The sequence below is a fragment of the Peromyscus eremicus genome, chromosome 22, assembly GCF_949786415.1.
Source record: "Peromyscus eremicus chromosome 22, PerEre_H2_v1, whole genome shotgun sequence".
NCBI classification, from domain to species: Eukaryota; Metazoa; Chordata; class Mammalia; order Rodentia; family Cricetidae; genus Peromyscus; species Peromyscus eremicus.
The window spans coordinates 19,027,319-19,047,340 of NC_081437.1; the positions used below are offsets into that span (position 1 = coordinate 19,027,319).

The window sequence follows — 20,022 nt, forward strand, 5'->3', positions numbered from 1 at the left end:
TGGACAGGGAGTAGTTGCTCAGGCCTGGTTCTCCATCGTACGACCTGTACTTTTCAACTTTTGCCCTATCTGTTAAATATATGCTATGTCATTTAATGCTTTTAAATCTAAAAGGAAGGAAGGAAGGAAGGAAGGAAGGAAGGAAGGAAGGAAGGAAGGAAGGAAGGAAGAAAGAAAGAAAGAAAGAAAGAAAGAAAGAAAGAAAGAAAGAAAGAGAAATAGCAGTATAGCGCTTGTTTGGTTTGGTTTGGTTTTGTGAGACAGAGTTTCTCTGTGTAGCCTTGTCTGTCCTGGAACTTGCTCTGTAGACCAGGCTTCAGAGATTCACCTGCCTCTACCTTCCATGTGTAAAGGCCTATGTCACCTATCACCTGGCACAGTATAGCTCTTAAACACTGAACCATCTCTCCAGCCCCAACTGTGAACTTTTTTTTAGTTTTATTTTATTTATTTTTTTGGGAGGCCCTGCCTCCCAAATGCTGGGATTAAAGGCGTGCGCCACTGCCACCCGGCTCTAAAAAGGCTATTTTTAATAATTTGTTATTCTTTTTTTTAAGGGGAGGGGAGTAAAGACAGGGTTTCTCTCTGAGTTCGAGGCCAGCCTGGGCTACAGAGTGAGTTCCAGGACAGGCACCAAAACTACACAGAGAAACCCTGTCTCGAGAAAAAAAAAAAAAAAAAAAAAAAAAAGTATGAAACTAAATTAAAAAAACAAGTTCCTAATAATCTCTTTGCCAGATTTTTTCTATTGTTAATAAAAACCTGTGACACTAGATTAAAAAAACAGCTCCTAATTCTGTATCTCATGGACTACAAGGAAGTTTAAGATGGAAAGATGAAGCTGTGAACTGCGAAGAGGACAGTGGTTCAGAGCTGACAACAGCTCTGCCGCGCTCAGCTATACTCGGGCATTCATGAGAAGGTGACCAGAACTAGAGATGCAGAAGTAAAGGAATCTTCCAAGCCAGGCACCAGTTCTGCTCTACTACTATAGGCAGGACTGGTTCATGGAAGGTGTTAATTAATTGTAGTGCTTCGCCCTTTTCAGCCTCTTCTATTTTCGAGCTGATCTGTCTGTGCAAACAGAGGAAGCTAAGAATGAAGAAACAAGAAAACCATACCAATTTTTGTTTGAATCACAAAGAACCCTCAGATCAGTGTGGCCTTAGAAACAACAGACCCAACCACCTTACCTTGCCATCATTGTAAAGGTTGGGATTGAAGCGCACACTATGACCCCCAGTTGTTTCTAGGTTCACAAGAGGAGGTGAACTAGGATAATCTTGAGGAAAATACACATCAAACTCAAAGCAGCCATTTGCATAGGGGGTGTCCGCTGGCCCAGTGATCAGAACCTGGTATGCACATAAACAGAGAGACTTGTGACAATCACCTTCATCGCCATCTTAGAGAACACTGTGAGACAGCCAGTACACAAGCCTAGGTGAAGAGTGAAGAAGAAGGACAAACACAGGACTAGGAAAAGGTTTCTGATTAGAATCAGTGCTGTGGTTTTGGTAAAAATGGATTATTAGCATCAAGAAAATTGATCTGAATCTTAAATTTCTTTTAAAATGTAAAGAACGTTTTTCTGAGAGTTTTAAGAGTTATAGTCAACAACTGAACTCAGGGCATAAAGGTATTTATTTTCTCTGAATATGATAAAAAAAGGGAGTAGGATAAAGAAGTACTGCAATGTATTAAGATAAAAAGGTCTAGAGAAAAGCAGCAGTAGTTAAGTATAACAACTACTGAGTTTCAGCTGAGTCAGCTAACAGATGCAATGCCACCTGCAGTGGGAGCTACAAATAGGGGCCAGCTCCAGTGCAGAGCTACAAGTGGGGGCCACCTGCAGTGGGAGCTACAAGTGGGGGCCACCTGCAGTGGAGAGCTACATGTGGGGGCCACTTGCAGTGGAGTTACAAGTAGGGGCCACCTCCAGTGGAGAGCTGCAAGTGGGGGCCAGACATCACTCCCACCAGGAAGCTTTCCAAGCTTCCACCTAGCTTACTTCTCTAGACATCAGCCCCAGAGAAGTTTCCAGGACTCAGCATGCCAGGTTGGAGGTCTTAACACATAAAGCACCACAGTGCTCCATGGGGAAACATGAAGTTATAGTGTCCATTATACAGCAATGGCCAAACACAGTCTATGACCTTCCTATAGAAAAATTATCCAGAAACATCAAAGCAAAGGAAAACATCTCAGAGAAGTCAACAGATCAGTAATTTTAGCTGTCTGAGGAAGACAGACTAATTAACCTATGAATTAAATCATCAATGTAAAGAATTTTTTCACTATGCATCAAATCTTTAGTTAGATGTTATGATTAGACAGATCACAATGTTAAAACAGAAAATACAAGTTTTGTTGTATTACTATGACTTTATTCATAAAACTTAAAGATACTCAAAACTATAGATTTCTCATAAATGAAAAAGACCTTTTCTGATAAGGAGTCTATAAAACAAGAATGTGGTACCCGAGATAACTTTATCCTCAGCACTGAGTCCTCTGATACTATGCCTCAAAACTGTAAGTAGTCAAACACTGTAAGTCTTCACATGCTGTCTCATCTGCACACCCTGAACTAATAACATTAGCACACAGCTCCTTTGAATGCCATCTAAGCGGTCAGCAAAATTTACGTTGAAATGTAAAATTCAGGCTGTGTCTATGCTCTCCATGAATGCTTGAGTAGCTGAGGAAGGATAGGGACAAAGTTGTTTTCTACCTTCATGATGTCAAGTCGCTCCTCATCACAGCGTACAAAAACACTGGAAGACGATGACAGAGGCAGTGAGGTTGAAAGTGTCACCGCTTCCTGAGCCAGACGGCGGGCTCTGGCAGCACTGTTGGCATCATTGGCATTTTTCACCTGAGACATGTAGTGGTAATTTACTTTAAAACCCAGTTTCCCATCATCATCTTCAGAAACCATTTCAAATGTATCTAAAAGGAGACAGAAGACCGAAGTGGAGAACCAGTATGGAAAACAGCAGTTATGATATAAACGTCACAAAGAAGCCAGCTTCTAGTCTCTTCTTCCATCCTAATGGAACTTCTACAGAGTGCCACAGGGTGGGGGTGCAGCTTAGTGTCAAAGCACACCCCTAGCTTGCATGAGATCTTGGGTTCAAGGCCCAGCACTGCAGAAAGTGAAAGGAGAGTCCATTCTCTGCCTGCTCTGCAGGTCTCTACTTGTGTTTTTATTTGTGCAGATTGTTCTAGTGCATCTCCTGGAGTCAGGATGAGAATGCTGTGTCTATACACACAGAGACCTCAAGTCAAAGATGGCAGAAGCTTTCATGTGTGTACAGAAAGCAGAAATCAGGTCCCAAACAAATTTTTACACAGACAGACACACAGACACACAGACACACACACACACACACACACACACACACACACACACACACACACACACACACAAAGATGAGCAATTTTTGAGGCAGCATCTCAATGTGACACAGGTTAGCCTCAAAATCCTAACTCTTGTGCCTCTGTCACCGGTGTAGTGGAATTACAAGTGAGTGCCACCATACCTAGCTCAAGTCTAGAAATCTCTCACTTACTTGCACACTTAACCAGCACTGCCAGAAGGGTGAGGATGACATCTTAGCAGATGAGTAATTTCAACTTACCAAACTGCAGTTTCTTCATGACAGCCACATATTTTTCTTCAAGTGATTTTAACACTGACAAAGGTTTGGGTTTCATAGCCACTTTCTTTGAGTATTCACCTAGTTTTTTTTCTGCAATTTAATATTTCAAGATAGATAACATAAGTATATATTTTAAAAGGTTTTTATCAGCATACATGAATTATATATAATAATAGGTTTCATCCATGTATACAATAATGTATTCTGAGGCGGGTAAGCAGAAGCAGGCGGATCTCTGGGAGTTCAAGACCAGCCTGGTGTACAAAGAGAGTTTCAGGACAGCCAGGGCTGTTACACAGAGAAACCCTGTCTTGAAACAAAACGAAGTAAATGATATATTCTGATCATATTCCATTACCCTCTGGTTCTCCCCCTACGGATCCCTTTCCTCTTCTCAACCAGCCCCCCTTCTACTCTTTCTGTGTGACATTAAATTGAAAAACAACCCACTTCTCTTCCTCCCCACCCCAAGACAGGGTTTATCTGTGTAGTTTTGGTGCCTGTCCTGGATCTCACTCTGTAGATCAGGCTGGCCTGGAACTCACAGAGATCTTCCTGGCTCTGCCTCCCGAGTGCTGGGATTAAAGGCGTGCGCCACCACTGCCTGGCAACAATCTACTTCTACATTCAGGTTTTGAATACTAAATTACTACCAAGCTTTTCACAACTATCTTCCTATTTTATCTCTTTGGGAAAATGGAATTACTTTTCTATTTCATGAACATAACAATGGGCAAACCCCTCATTGACTTTTTAAACAGCACAACATATGTATCACAGACGTTCTCCTGCAAACTTGCACATCTGGGGAATGAGGGATGAGTTGGGACAGGATGTCCTTATATGGCAGAGGATGGCCTTGAACTTGTGATCCTAAGTGCTAGGAGTGAAGGAATGTGCCATCATGTGCAGCAACCTCAATTTACTACTTCCTAACAAAATGATGGTTTTCAATTCCATGACTTTCAACGAGAAGGAAAAAAAAAAGAAATTAATATGCATGTTCTCAAGCTACTATAATTAGTCTTAGCATATGGAGTAGAGATGAATTTTTATTTTATTTTAGGATTTTTTTGAGACAAGATCTCCTTATATAGCCCTGGCTAGACCAGAACTCGATACTAGCTGGCCTCAGAGAGATCCACTTGCTTTCACCTTCCAAGTGCTGGGATCAAAGACATGTGCCACCACACCTGGCCCAGATAAATTAGTCTACAATGAGAGGATATTCTTAACTAAAACCTGACAAAGAGCAAAACCTAACAAAGAATGATCTTGTCAGAGTGAAAGAACTTACCTGAAAATGGGGGGAAAATATGCTGTTCTCACTAACTAAAGCTGTTCTAACTAAAGCATGGTTTGTGCAAATGAAAAAAAGAAAAAAAAAAAAAGAAAGAAAAGAAAATCAAGTAAGACACTACTGGCCTTGATTGGCTTGCCGCAGACTGGTGGTGGCTGCATGGACAATCTCAGCAGTCCTCTGGATGTCTGGGACCAGAAGAGTAAGTCCTTCTGGTTCTTGATCAGGTGCATCTGGTTTGACTCCTGTTTTAACATTTTCCCTTTTAGATCTGATTTTTTTTTTTTTAACATGGAAAGAAATTCAGGGAAAATTAAGTTTTAGTACTGCCAATAAAAATACTTTAATTCAGTAACAGTGATTAAAAATGAGAGTATGTACTACACTTGTCACATATGATAAGTAAGAAGCTCAAGTCATATTCATTGCTGCTTTTGAAGCCATAGATTAATGCCTAGGATAACAAATAAAGTTATGGGTAGATTGTTCCTGTCTAGTTAATAGACAAAAAATAAATGGTGCATAAATATCAAGGTAAACAATGAAATGCTTACTATATACCCTTAGACCCACAATTACAAACACTTAACTGTAAGTACCCAGAGGTTAAAGGAATCACTTCCACTCTTATAAACTAGTAATCTCATCTTATAAAACATCGGAATCAAAAACTTCATGGCAATTCAAGAACACTACTTGTATTTCAATGAATATGCTACTTTCTGAGAACAAAAGAATTTAGTATTTCAGAGTAAAGAGTAGGCCCGCAAATGGGTCTCTTACAAGACACAATGTGTAGCTACTGCACACCTTTAGTACCAAGTGTTACATACAATCACTTCAAAGTATCACTCAATTACTTCTTCTCAGGCCCTAATGACCCAACATTGCATCACATTATCACAATAGCATGTGTTACAACAGCAAGGTTTCAGTGTACAGGACAGAGTGTCAGGTCAATATAAGAATCACTAAAATCACAACTAAGTATTTCTTTTTCTTCTATTGCAACTCTTGACACATATTATTCACTTAATAAATAACTATTGTTTAGATCTTCAAAATAATCTATCCTTGTTAATTCAGCAAAGGTTTCAAAATAAACAGCAGATAAATAAAGAGGCATGAAATCTTTCTAAGGCATAATCTAGACTCTATAGCACTTATTTTTCTACATGAATACCTACCAACAAAAAGACTTTACCATTACATTAAAATATGTCACAAAGTAGGCATGGAGCCATAGAAAATCTTTGTTGTTGTTGTTTTGACACAGGGTTTGTCTGTGTAGTTCTGACTGTCCTGGAACTCGGTCTGTAGACCAGGCTGGTCTCAAACTCAAGAGATCTGCCTGCCCCTGTCTCCCTAGTGTTGGGATGAAAGGTGTGTGCCTGGCTGAGAATCAATTTTTAAAATCAGCAGAAGGTTGAAGAATCTAACAAAATAATATGCCATCTACATCTACCCACACAAATGAACCTTATCACAAAGACAAACCTGCTCAACAGTAACTCCTTGCTTAACTATAGGGAGACATGAAGTAGTAAACAAAGAAACCACTCACGAGGTAAACAGCAGCAAATGACTACAGCATTAGGGCTTGTGCTCTGTACCCGGTTCCAATGTGTCAAAACCACCAGTATCCACCAGGTAGTCTAAGTAATGGCATCTACTATCTCTCACCTGGCAAGACGACTTAACAGAAAAGGCACAATGTGTCATTGGATCATTGTCCTTATCTTCCCTCAGATGTAAGAAGTCACACAAAACAAATGGCTACTTTCCTTTGCCACCCAGAAAACAACTCAGCATGTGTTGGTACTGTATACCACTTCAGCATCAACCTCAATGTATGTACATGTATATGAACACATTTGTGTTTACCTATAAGCAGAGAATAGGAATGTTTGAAAGCTGAAATATCAGATACTTTTACTTCTAGAGTCAACCAAGACATGGTGTCTTTTGTAATTCTGAAATAAAATTTAGCCTACAGCTCAATAGTGAGACAATTTCTTAATTGTATTTATCTAAAATTATGTCCAACTTCAAATGCTGAGGAACAAAAACAGTATAAAGGTTCTTTAGAATAACCACTCTTGATTTACAAGGATTTTTCCCTTCCCAATTATAAGTGTCATTATGGTTAAAAAATAGCGAACTACTAGGATACTGAATTATAATAAGGAATCAGGAGGTTATTTGAGAAAACATTTATGTTTGTAGTGAAAAAAAATTTAGCTGATGCCCTAACCCTCAAGCAGTTGATCTACTGCACTCTTAGAAAAGATTTTAAGCTAATGTATCTCACCAAGCTAAGAAGGAAGATATGAAAGTTAAATTCTTTTATTTTTTCTCTAGAAATATATTTTCTTTTTGAGAAAACAAAGCCTTCCATGTGGAGAATGAACTGCATCAATGCAATTGAGTGATTGATTTTATTTGCCAGCCTGACATAATGGTTATACTGGGGAAACCACTACTTTTTATTGGCACTCCTGAATATGGATGCTGATTTCTTAATTGCAATTTTTATTTTTTTTTATTTTATTTTATTTTTTTTTGGTTTTTCGAGACAGGGTTTCTCTGTGTAGCTTTGCGCCTTTCCTGGAACTCACTTGGTAGCCCAGGCTGGCCTCGAACTCACAGAGATCCGCCTGCCTCTGCCTCCCGAGTGCTGGGATTATTATAGGCGTGCGCCACCACTGCCCGGCTAATTGCAATTTTTAAAGGAAGATTACTGACAGGCTATTATAAGTAGGATATTAAGTTTTATGTTTTTTAATCAAAAATAAGTTTTTAAGTAGTTCAAGAATTCAGAAATTTAAGAAAATATACACCAAGTTCATAAAACAATTACTTCACATTGAAGATAATGGTAGAATCCCAAAGTAGGTGTATTTTAGACTTTGACATAGGCCATCAAATGATTTTTACTTGGATAGTTGCTTTGTCACAAACTTACAGAAAAAAGGATAACTCCCAAAGGTGATGGGATTTTCACCTTGAGGATGGATAAGCACTGCCTGCCTATCAGCAACTGCAGCCACTCAATGTTTGACAGAACTCCTTGTCTATAAAAGCTGCAGGTTACTGTCAACCCATATGGAGGCCCAGCTCAGGAAAAAAGGCCATACCTTAGCTCACATCCTGAAGTCTGTGTGAAAAGCTATTTGGGTTCAAGGCACCTAGCTGGAAGTAGGCCTCTGAGACTGACAATGGATCCAACATGGTAAGAGCAATCAGCGACGGCCGCTACCATGGCATCCGCTGCTCTGTGCATACGTTGAATCTGGCTGTGATCACTGCCCTGAAGAAATACGAGGAAGCAACTGAGGTTTCTACCATTACAATGTACACATTTTCCTCTACGCTGTGAATTCCAACTGAATGGCTAATAAAGTGAACTTTGGCTCCATGGATAAAATCTGAACTAGGATGTGAGCAAAATGGGCAAATCTGTCTCAAAACAAGAAGATTTAAAGAACAGAAACAAAACCAAAAATGTTCTGGGGCCAGTAAGATAGCTTGGTTGGTAAAGGTACTGGCTTGGGCCTGAAAACCAGAGTTGCACAGCGAGGATTCCCATGGTGGAAGGAAAGAACTGACTCCTTCTAGCAAATCAAACTGACCGCCATATGTTTACAATGATGCATTCACACCCACAAACCCAAAATAAACAAAAATGTTATATATATTTAAAAAAAAAAAACTCCACACCTCAACATTATTATATTAATGGCCTCTACTAACACGACTGTTAAAATTAAGTCAGATATTGCTCTATTATACTGTATCAGAATTATGTGGCTTTATAACTCAGAAAAGGAACATACTTCAAACAACTATTTTCTTGGTAGTACAAAAAAGGAAAGCCTTCTTTAATCCCTCCTAGTTCTAAAGCCGGAAAGGACCACAGAGTGAATAAGCATTTAAAAGCACAGCATGTAAAGGAGCAGATTCAGGACTGCTGGGAACTAGCACTGACATTTACCCAGAAAACAAGAACTACACTTACTTCTTTGCTCAGGTGTAAAGCCTTCTGCCAAGAATTATAGTTTAAAGCAAATTAAGATCAAAAGTAAATAAGATTTTTTTGTTAATAAGATGTTCTCTTGAAAAAAATTTACTGTAGACAACTTATTTGCTTCCAGCGTCTCTAAAAAGAATCTAAGTAATTGGTAAAACATGCCTAACAAGGACCTCTGTGAGACATGTCCCATGATTAATTTAGGCCTAGGTTTTAACAATACTTGTTTTTAGTCTTACTTAAACTGTCTCTAACCTCAAGTGCCAGCTGAATTTTTAATGATTTAAATGAAGGGGGAGGGGTGAGCAGAAAGCTTCCATGCCTTAGGAAGAATAAATGAGTGACACTGGGAAGCACTTCCAACACAGGCATAGGAGCTTTTTTGGCTCCAAATATATTAGGTCCTGAATATACCACCAGACACAGTAATGGCACTGTATGTGTGCACAAAATGGAAGTGCCACAAATAATATATGTCATCAGTTTACTAAGGAACGACCCAACTTAACCACGAAGAAATACTGGGGTTGGGGATTTAGCTCAGTGGAAACAAGGGCTCTGGGTTCAGTCCTCAGCTGGGGTGGGAAGGTGGGGAGATAGAACACAAACTAAAAGGTTGTCAGAGCCAGGGAGATCTCTGTGAGTTCCAGGCCAGCCTGGTCCACAGAGTGAGCTCCAGGCCAGTGAGAGCTACACAGTTAAAAACAAAACAAAACAGAAACTGTTGACAGACAACTGAAGCTGCCTAAAGTCATCATTTTTAAAAGGAATGCCTAAGATGTGGTTTTGTCAATGTGTCTTGATTAGGGAATCAGGACTTTTATATTGTCTGTAAGAGGCAGAGGCACAAGAAGAAACTAGGACAGTTTTCTCAACAGACACCAAGTTGGAGGTAAGGAAAGGAAAAGCTTTGATTGAACTGTTTGTTTTTTTTTAAAGATTTATTTATTTATTATGTATACACTGTTCTGCCTGCATGTACACCAGAAGAAAGCACCAGATCTCATCATAGATGGTTATGAGACACTATGTGGTTGCTGGGAATTGAACTCAGGTCCTCTCAGCCATTTCTCCAGCCCTGACTGAACTTTTATAAGGTCAATGTTAAGGGAACTTAAAAGAGAATAAGAGGCCGGGCGGTGGTGGCGCACGCCTTTAATCCCAGCACTTGGGAGGCAGAGGCAGGTGGATCTCTGTGAGTTCGAGGCCAGCCTGGGCTACCAAGTGAGTTCCAGGAAAGGAGCAAAGCTACACATAGAAACCCTGTCTCAAAAAACCAAAAAAAAAAAAAAAAAAAAAAAAAAGAGAATAAGAGAATCCGATTTTTACTTTTTATTTTTCAGAGAACAGGTCAAATAATCTCACTTCAACTTCAGTTGATTTTTTTTTTTTTTTAAAGAAATGGGGTCTCTCCGCCCCACCCTCATCCCACACACAGGGTTTCTCTGTGTAGCCCTGACTGTCCTCAAACTCACAGAGATCCACCTGCCTCTGTCTCTCGAGTGCTGGGATTCAAGGCATGTACCACCAGCACCCGGCATTTTAAATAACATTTTATTTAAGTATGATGGGTTTTCTTTTCACCAAGATGCTGTGAGATTGCTAAGAAAAGTGGAAATTAAGAATGCTCACTTGAGTATTGCCAAAGAAAAGTTTTACATTCAGAGCACCTCAAACTGAATGTCACATGTGTTTTGCTCTAACAGCAATTAAGCCTAATTCTGATTAGCAGCAAGTGTGTCTCTCAAATTTTTGGTGAACCATGAAATACCTAATAATGCAGAATGATTATTTGGCTACTATAATCCAATAGTTAGTATTTGCACAGAGATAAAACAATCACTGCTCCTGCCTCTGAAAAGGTGATGAAAGGCTCACATTTTCTCAAAAGGGAAACCAATGGCTATACTTTGACTCCATTGTGAGATTACACAGGCTGCAGTGACCAGCAGGAAATTCATCTCACCCAGGCTACTGTGCAGAAAACAAAGGGGTCCAAAATATCTTCACAGCATAAACACTTGGTAGGTAAAAGAATGAATTGTTACACTAGACAATTACATTTTCATGCAAGTGGAAATGATAAGTACATAAAGCACAATGACTAGATTATTCACACTCCAAATCCTTTTATTAAAGGAATAGTGTCTTCTTTTTGAGAGGTGATGGAATCCATCGCTATGTTGCTAATCCTGTCCTTCAACTTGCAAACCTCCTGACTCAGCCTCCCAAGTAGCAAGGAGAAATGTATCATTAACATCTGGCTCTTCTTTTTTTAGATTTTTATTTAGTTTATGTGTGAGTGAGTTTTGCCCACGTGTATGTGCACCATATTTGTGCCTGGTGCACACAGAGACTAGAAAAGAGTGTCAAATCTCGTGAACTAGAGTTACCCATGGCTGTGAGTCATCGTGTGTGCTGGGAATCTTGGCCCTATAAGAGCAGTAAATATTCTTAACAATTGGGCTAGCTCTCTGGCCATGAAATATTAAGTCTTAAAAATATGGTTTGGTACTCTACTAATTAATTATAAGGTATAACTAGAATGCATACCAATTGAAATATATTGCCTTTTAATGCCCTATCATAGTTCTAATTTACAAATTCTTCAGAGAATGAAAATGAATGGATGTTACAGAAACTATCAGAAAAACTGTAAAAATCTATACTATTTCATGTGCTTCCAAAGATTATCAATAGAATAGAGGCTTTTTCTCAGATTTTTATTTATTGTGCATGCTTGTATATATGATGTAAATATGAGTGAAGTCACAGGCATGGAGTCTTCTCACTGGCCTGGGAGATGTTTTATATTTTATTATATTATAATTTAATGTTATATATTATGTTAATTATAAATTAATTCTTGGGTTTCTCTTCAAATCCTATAAATTTTTTTTAACTCATTGCTTATATTTAAATTATTTTTCTACACCACAAATATCTGGCTCAAAATCCAGTGTACCTCACCACTATCATTTTGAATTGGTATGACAACAAACAGAACAGGTCTTTGGAATACATTGATTGCAGTATCAGGAGTGCACAATTTTGATTGTAGCACCCTAAGCCACAATTTATATGGACCTTTATTCCTAATCTATAAAAGGTGGGAAGCTGAGTTCCAAAGAGTCCCTGACAGCTCTGACAATCTCTAGATAACAAACAAGCTATTTATCTATGATGTGCCTAAGAACTGTGTTCTAAATTAAAAGCAATAGATTCAAATTCAATATTAAAACTGCTTGAGATACAGCATAACCCATTATTTTGTACATTGATTTTGTTTTGAAGCTAGCGCTCTTAGAGACCGAGCCATCCCTCCAGCTCTTATTCTTTTCAGAGATAAAAGAGAACTAATGTAATGCAATTTGATTAAAACAAAACCAAACCAAAAAACCAGAATGACCATTTTACATAAAAGTTTATTACTAGCCGGGCAGTGGTGTCGCACGCCTTTAATCCCAGCACTCGGGAGGCAGAGGCAGGTGGATCTTTGTGAGTTCAAGGCCAGCCTGGTCTACAGAGCGAGAACCAGGAAAAGGAGCAAAGCTACACAGAGAAACCCTGTCTCAAAAAAACCAAAAAAAACAAAACAACAACAACAAAAGTTTATTACTGAGGTAGAAATACTAAGACAATGATTTTTAAGTTAAAAATTGTTTTGGTTTTGGTTTTGGTTGCATTATGTCTTTGGACCATGTGCATTTCTGGTGCCCAAGGAAGCCAGATGTTGGATTCCCTGGAACTGAAGTTACAGACCATGAGCTGCCATGTGGGTGCTGGGAATTGAACCTCAGTCCTCTGAAAGAGCAGTCAGTGTTCTTAACCATGTAGCCATCACTCAAGCCCAATTTATAAGTTCAATCAGTTAATACAGTAAGTTGTAGTTTCAATTTAATCAGATAGCTATTGAGGAACAGTTACAGTTCCAACCTAGCCATTATACAAGTCTGAAACCAAATGATCAATGAATTATTTGGTTGTGGTAGTGCATAAATACAGAAGTATCTAAACTGGGTCACTTAACTTACCTTTCTTCATTTATACTATTTTCTAGTAATATTTTTGTACTTCATGGGAATCAGGAGATGCTGAACTAAATCCTAGCTTTGTTACCTTAAAAAGAAAAGAAAAAAGATACAAAGAATCCTGCTCTGAAGCCCTGGCTGTCCTGGAACTCATGTAGAAAGGCTGTCCTACATCAGGCCCAGATGTGTTAATTATTGATTTAAACTCTCATAGTATCATTCTATGTCAAGCAAGAATATTTTTTCATCTACTAGATAAAACAAAAATAACATAAATCTAAGTGATTGTATTTAATTTTTTTTTGTTTCTGAAACAGGGTCTCAACTCTATAGCCCAAAACTTCTATGATAAATGCTGGGATTGCATAAATGTGCCACCATACCCATCTTCAAGCGATTTTAAAAGTGTAGATCTTATATAAGAAGTTAAGGCTGATCCAAGCACAATGTCAAATGCCTTTAATCCCAAGATCAGTCTGGTTTACATGGCAAGTTCCAGGTGGGTCAGGGTTACATAGTAAGATCCTGTCTTTAAGGCTGTACCAGTAGTAATGATACTGTATTATGTGATAAATGCAACACTATACTAGAACTCATCCCCAGTCATGAAGCCTGCCTTGTGCTCAAGAAACTAACAAGCATGGGGCTGAAGCAGAGATGTTATACTCACCAAAATTAATTTAAACTGGCGGGGGGGGGGGGGGGAGAGCACTAACAGTTACAGAAATTCATGTTCATGAAATTCTAGTTCTATCCCTTATGATTGGTATGAAACTCAGTACAGTAGCCCTGGACTTGTGCAGCAATAAACATGTAATTTCAGGTTTTATACAACCATTCAGACCCATTGTACATCTCTGTTATTTCTGATCTCTTTCACTTCTTAGGAGACCTGCCCCAATTTCACTATTTAAACTCTGGAAAAAAAATCCCTGTATAAACAATCTTGAAAGTGGGAGCAGATATTTGAAATGCACTATTGTGGCATAGCTCTCCTCTCCCCTCATACACAACATGGTAATTTACCAAGCAGCATATTATAGAAGTAGCTAGGTTTATAGTGATAGTAATGGGGCTATTGGTACTCCCCACAGGAGAAGGAGGGATGGAGAGGGGAATCACAGGACCCTTATGTAAGAATCCAGCCATTATTCCTTCTAGTTCCCCAAGCCCCCAGTTGTAAGACATCCTGGGAGATGCCAGACTATACAGAAAATGTAAAGTTAATTTAAAGGGGGATTCCATAATGCAGTTTCTAGAAGGCTGTTATCTATCATGGGGTGAGACTTTGTTTTGGCATCACCTACACTCCTGCAAATAGCCCCTCACCCATACTCTGGAAGTAAACTCAATAAACTCACTGCCTTGCTCTCACAAAGTGGTCCTTTCAAAGATTAAAAAGCCATTCCCTAATTTTTGCAAGTTATTCTAATCCCTATTATGGGAGTACTTTGAACAAAAACCAGCCCTGGACCAACAAGAAAAGCACAGCACAGTAAAGTGCTGTAGCTAGAATGCAGGCAAAGCATTCTTGGGAATCACTATGGATAAGTGGGCAAAAATTCAAGAGTAAGCAGAGTGCGAAGGGGACTCCCGCATAGCGGGGGCTGCCTTCCAGACCCCAGCTAGGCACAAACCACACCCAAACACCTGTTTCCACAGAGAGATCCTTTTTTTAAGCAGGGAAAAAAAGTTAAAATGGCTGCTTTCTGGCTCCGACAGAAAAAAGACAGCAAGTGACCTTGTAGGTCTCATTCTTAAGAAGAGAAAAAGGGAGGTCTGTGTTAGAATGGGCTAGAATTCGGTGGTAGACGAGATAGAGGATGAGGGAGAGGGGAAAGGAACAAAGGAAAGGGGACAAGGATGGCTGTCCCAGAGGGACAAAGGACTGCCTCTGGAAAAAGAAGAGACAGACAGGGCACATAAGCGAATGGTGGTTTATAAAGGTAAAGGGGGACATCCCACAATAGGATGAGGTGTTTAATTTTAATTGGGCATGTTAATTAGGTGAGCCAAAGGGGGCTTCTGATCACTGGACTTCAGTAGTCAGCCTCAGGAGGAAGATTTGGCCAAGTAAGAGAAAGGATCTTGGTGGCCAGCTTTCAAATGTAATCTTAACAGTTTTTAGCAAGGCAGAGGGAATGGGGGAGAAGGGCAAGGCCTGCCAGCACCACATTCTCTAGTAGGCTGTGTTCCTTCATTGTGTCATTTTAAAAGTCAAGCCATGGCATACAACTTTTTTTCTTTCTTTCTTTACAACTATGGAACGCTTCACAAATTTGCGTGTCATCCTTGCGCAGGGGCCATGCTAATCTTCTCTGTATTGTTCCAATTTTAGCATATGTGCTGCCGAAGCGAGCACTACAGCTCTTAAGTACTGAACAGACACAGAACAACTCTTAAACTGTAGCTGCACTAAATGAGATCAAGGTTTGTGTCACTGTTAACTTTGTCTTCAATTAAGCACAGAGGAAGGAAACAGGAAAACAGAGTAAGACAGGTAATGGACATCTTCCTTTCTCTTCTCCTGTCTGTAAAATCTTCTACATTCTACAAGAGAGAGAAAACTTCTTAAAATCAGTGTCCCCAAAGCGGAGGAAGACTATGCGTGGTGAGGTGTGGTGGCACATTTAGAATCCCAGCACTCAAAGGTATGTCCTGCCTCAGGCCTACAAAGTGAGTTCAGACCCTGTCTCAACAAAACAAAGACTACCAATGGTGGTTAAGCCATGCACTAAATTAACCAGAGAGAGAACTCTACTCAAGGAAAGAGCTTGGTAAAACCTGAGGTCATTTTTAGTTTGCCAAATCTCCCCATTTAAAATACGGAACAACAGCATCACAGACCACTTCTATTTATTTCCATTTTATTTTCCACTTCCATGTAAAATAGTATTTTCCTTCAGCACTCCCTCCCCTTCCTCAGCCCTGAGCATCTCTTTTCTGTAGTCTGTTGAACAACAACAGTTTCCTCTGAAATTGAAACATTTTATCCCATAGAAAAGCTCCTTAAGAAGAAAGGTAAACAACTAAATATTTTCAGGAAGTCCCTGAAAATGACCAGATTCTCTCTCTGCCAGAGTAAGCAGTAAAAGCTGAGACACTTTCTCAGAGGAGAGGAGCTGAGCTGCAAAGAAGACTGACAAGCCAAAGGGCTAGCTGTCAGGAAGAGGTTTAGAAGAACGGAGCACCTGGAAGGGGCACTCTCCAACCTGTTGAGCGACCTTCAGCTGAGCAGTGTATTCTAGATTTCCCAGGTTTGTGAACTGTCACCGATGCTGCAGCGTGCCTTGGTGATGCAGCTGTCTTTGAGTCTTTTCTGCTCCTGTAGGTAACCCCAATAAAACTCATGGTTCACCAAGTTGGACATTCATGGTATCTGTACTTTGGTCTGTTGTGGCTCCCTATCTGAGGTGAGTAGACATGTGTGTTGCATCTCCCCAGAAGTTGTCACATTACAGGTGTCTTAGCTTGTTTCATATATTACACTCACCTTATAGACATACAAACATTAAACACTAAAATCCACATGAGGGAAATCACAAAGATTTTATCTAAGTCTGGTCACCTTACTTATTATACTTGCCAAACCTATCCATCCATTTTCCTGCAAATTTTCACAATTTTACTTTTCTTTAGAGCTGAATTGTATTCCACTGTATATATGCACATACATTTTCATTATCCATTCATTTGGCTGGCTCAATTTCCCTGCTTTTATGAGTAATACAGCAATACACACAGACGTGCAAGCATCTCTGTGGGAGGATACAGAGTCCTTGAGGTATATGGACTGTAGCACAGGTAGGTCATATGGTAGTGCTTTGATAAGGGTTCTTCTGTCTCCACATCCTCACTAGAATTTGTTGCCATTTGTTTTCTTATTTTCTATTTTAAAATCTTTTTATTGTTTAGTCAGGAATTTCTGTATAGCCTGGCCTCCTGGAACTTGATCTCTAGACCAGCCTGACCTTGACTGAATTCAGAGATCCTCTTGCCTCTGCTTCCTGAGTGCTGGTATTAAAGGGTGTGTCACCACCTCCTGGCTTGCCATTTGTTTTCTTAAGTACACTAATTTCACTGAAGTGGGGTGGAATCTCAAGTTACTTGCATTTCTCTGATAGCTACGATGCTGAATACTTCTAATGACTTACTGGCCATTTGTGTTTTTTTCAATTTGAATACCAGGCATTACAGATGGGATAAAGGTTTAACTGCAAATTTTTAATGATCAAACTATTTATGACTTGTTTATGGCTGGGATTAAAGGAATCTTAACATGCATTAGGGTTTACAGAACTGCACACTGAAAATTGAAAGATGAAATTCATTCAATAATTCTGAACTTAAACAATTGTTTCACACTGTATTTAATATATGAAACAGTATTTCAATCATTTTAAGACAAAGTGATGTTTCAGAGTTCTTTCTATACCTAAAGAGACTTACAAATAGAGATCCACTTTATTAATTCCCACTGTTGCATGACTTTACATCCATGAACACACTTTGTTTAAATAATCATCTGCTGATGGATATATGAATCTTATTTTTCCATGTTTCACTTTTAAAAACAATGAGAATAGGGCTGGAGTGATGTCTCAGTAGTTAAGAGCACTTTCAGCTCTGCAGAGGAACTAGATTCAGTTCCCAGCACCCATACAGCAGTTCCCAGCCATGTAATAAATGTAGTTTCAGGAGAGCTGACACTGTCTTCTGACATCTTGTGGGCACTACACACACGTGGCAAACACTAAGACACAGTATTTTTATAAATCTGTTCAAAGAAGAGAATAATTATGCTTCTTCTTTGAGAATATAGGTTAACACATTTCTAGGAGAAATTAAAAAAAAACAAGCTTATTCAAGTTAGTTTATTTTAATACTAATCTTCCACTTATGGCAAATGGCATTGTTTCTGACATGATGTTTCCTCTTTAAATGTGAAAATTTCCTTAAAACGTTACTGGATTACTTGGACTCTAAGTAAGTGACAGCATGGGTGCTCAAGATCTAACCGCGTCTTCACTTACCAGGAACTCTGGAGTCTGACCAAAACCTTCCAATTAAGAAAACTGACCTTTAGTTTTCAATAACAAAAACTATCTGACTGATTATTAGGTCAGTAAAATTCCATGATATACACACAGGGCTTCAGGGAAAAAAAGGGTTGTGGTTTTGTTTCTTTTTTTTTTTTTTTAATTAGCTGCTGCACAAGTTTCCTACATTTACAACCTTAACGAGAGTACATAAGAGAGTATTCCAATGAGTACATACTCTCTTTTTCATTCCTGCTAACTGTATACTCAAAGACCATAATACAATGTCTCAAATGACTGGGCCTCATCAAGCCTAGAACTGATAGATTCCTGCCCAAGCAGTAGGATTCATTTCATAGATCTTCTACCTGGGATCATTTTGCATGCTGCTGAGGAGGATCCTGAGCAAACTTGAAATCTGAGTTATATAACTGCTTTTATTAAATTAAAAAAATTAGATTTATTTTTATTTTTGTGTTTTGTTTCCCTGAATGTACGTGCACAGCATACATGCCTGTGTAGGTCAGAAGAGGGCATCCAATTCCCTGGAACTTGAGTTACAACTTTTGTGAGCTCCCATGTGGGTGATGGGAACTGAACCTGGGTCCTCTGCAAGAGTATCAAGTACTCTTAGCTGCTGAACCATCTCTACAACCCCATGATTACTTTATTTATTTATTTATTCATTCACTCATTTATTTTGGTTTTTCTGTGTATCCCTGGCTGTCCTGGAACTTGCTCCATAGACTAGGCTGGCTTCGAACTCAGAGATCTGCTTGTCACCACTGCCTGGCTCCATGATTGCTTTTTTTTTTTTTTTTTTGGTTTTTCGAGACAAGGTTTCTCTGTGTAGCTTTGCGCCTTTCCTGGAACTTACTTGGTAGCCCAGGCTGGCCTCGAACTCACAGAGATCCGCCTGGCTCTGCCTCCCGAGTGCTGGGATTAAAGGCGTGCACCACCACCGCCCGGCCCATGATTGCTTTTTAAGTCAAATGTCTTGAATAAGAAATGTATTTCTACCTAGGAACTAACTTTATATCAAGTCCATAATATATCAGCAAGAATGTTATTAAACACCAAATTTCTCAGTTACAATTCTCAGGACACAATTGCTGAGATGGAAAGTTCCTTTCATGGCCTTATTCCACCTCCCATTCCAACCATTCAAGTACATTCAGAGATCACCTATCTGTAACAAAAATTACATTAGATTGGATAAGATCACTATTGAAATTTTTTTATTGCATTTTATTTGAGGGGGCATGCACCTGCCTTGGTACATGTGTGGAAGAGAGACGACAACCTTTATGAGTTGGTTCTCTCCTTCCACCATGTGGGTCATCCTAGGGATCATCTCAGGTTAGTAGATTTACCAGTAAGTGCCTTTACTTGCTGGAATCACCTTGCTAGCCCTCATTACCACTTTTAAAGATAAGTAATCTGTGACCCTTCATCTAGTCTTGATTTCTCTCTTGCTTTATCTGCCATATACATTTAATGGCACACCCAACTTCCTTGGGTTTACTGCACAGGAAACGACTTCTTTCAGTGCTAACTTTCTACACAGTCTGGAACACAAACACCCTCTAGTCTTCACTTAGCCAATCCCTCTTTTTTTTTTTTTTGAGGGTGTTTATGTGTTTATGATGTTGAGCCTTGTACATGTAGGCAACTACTATCTTCAAATCAGAGATCTTCAGAATGAAAACAATTTCTTTTAAGATGATCAACGTTAAATACAATAACTCAGAAGGGGGGTACTTTTTTTTTAATGCTTGGCAAAAAGACAAAATACACTTTTTTTTTTTTCAAAGAAAGGCAGGAAGTGTTATTTATTTATTTATTTTGAGACAGATTTTCTCTGTGTAGTTGTGGTGCCTGTCCTGGATCTCGCTCTGTAGATCAGGCCGGCCTCGAACTCACAGAGATCCGCCTGGCTCTGCCTCCCAAGTGCTGG

The 20,022-nt window shown here is 39.2% G+C and overlaps 1 protein-coding gene and 1 non-coding gene across 6 annotated transcripts in view; both read right to left on the reverse strand.

Annotated features, from left to right (window-relative positions):
• Birc6 (baculoviral IAP repeat containing 6) overlaps positions 1 to 20,022 on the reverse strand; it is a 183,650-nt gene that overhangs the window by 14,552 nt on the left and 149,076 nt on the right. For 4 of the 5 annotated variants that reach the window (XM_059248553.1, XM_059248552.1, XM_059248551.1 and 1 more), the window contains exons 66-69: positions 5,091 to 5,236; positions 3,645 to 3,755; positions 2,735 to 2,952; positions 1,194 to 1,355 (exon numbers count right to left, since the gene is read on the reverse strand). In XM_059248553.1, coding sequence (XP_059104536.1) covers positions 1,194 to 1,355; positions 2,735 to 2,952; positions 3,645 to 3,755; positions 5,091 to 5,236 — 637 coding nt within the window. Of the gene's footprint in view, positions 1 to 1,193; positions 1,356 to 2,734; positions 2,953 to 3,644; positions 3,756 to 5,090; positions 5,237 to 8,102; positions 8,276 to 20,022 lie in introns of those variants that run through there. The other variant, XR_009375738.1, reaches the window with a different exon arrangement.
• Positions 15,282 to 15,388, reverse strand: LOC131897761 (U6 spliceosomal RNA). The gene has a single exon (XR_009375782.1). It is a non-coding gene; the product is annotated as a U6 spliceosomal RNA (small nuclear RNA).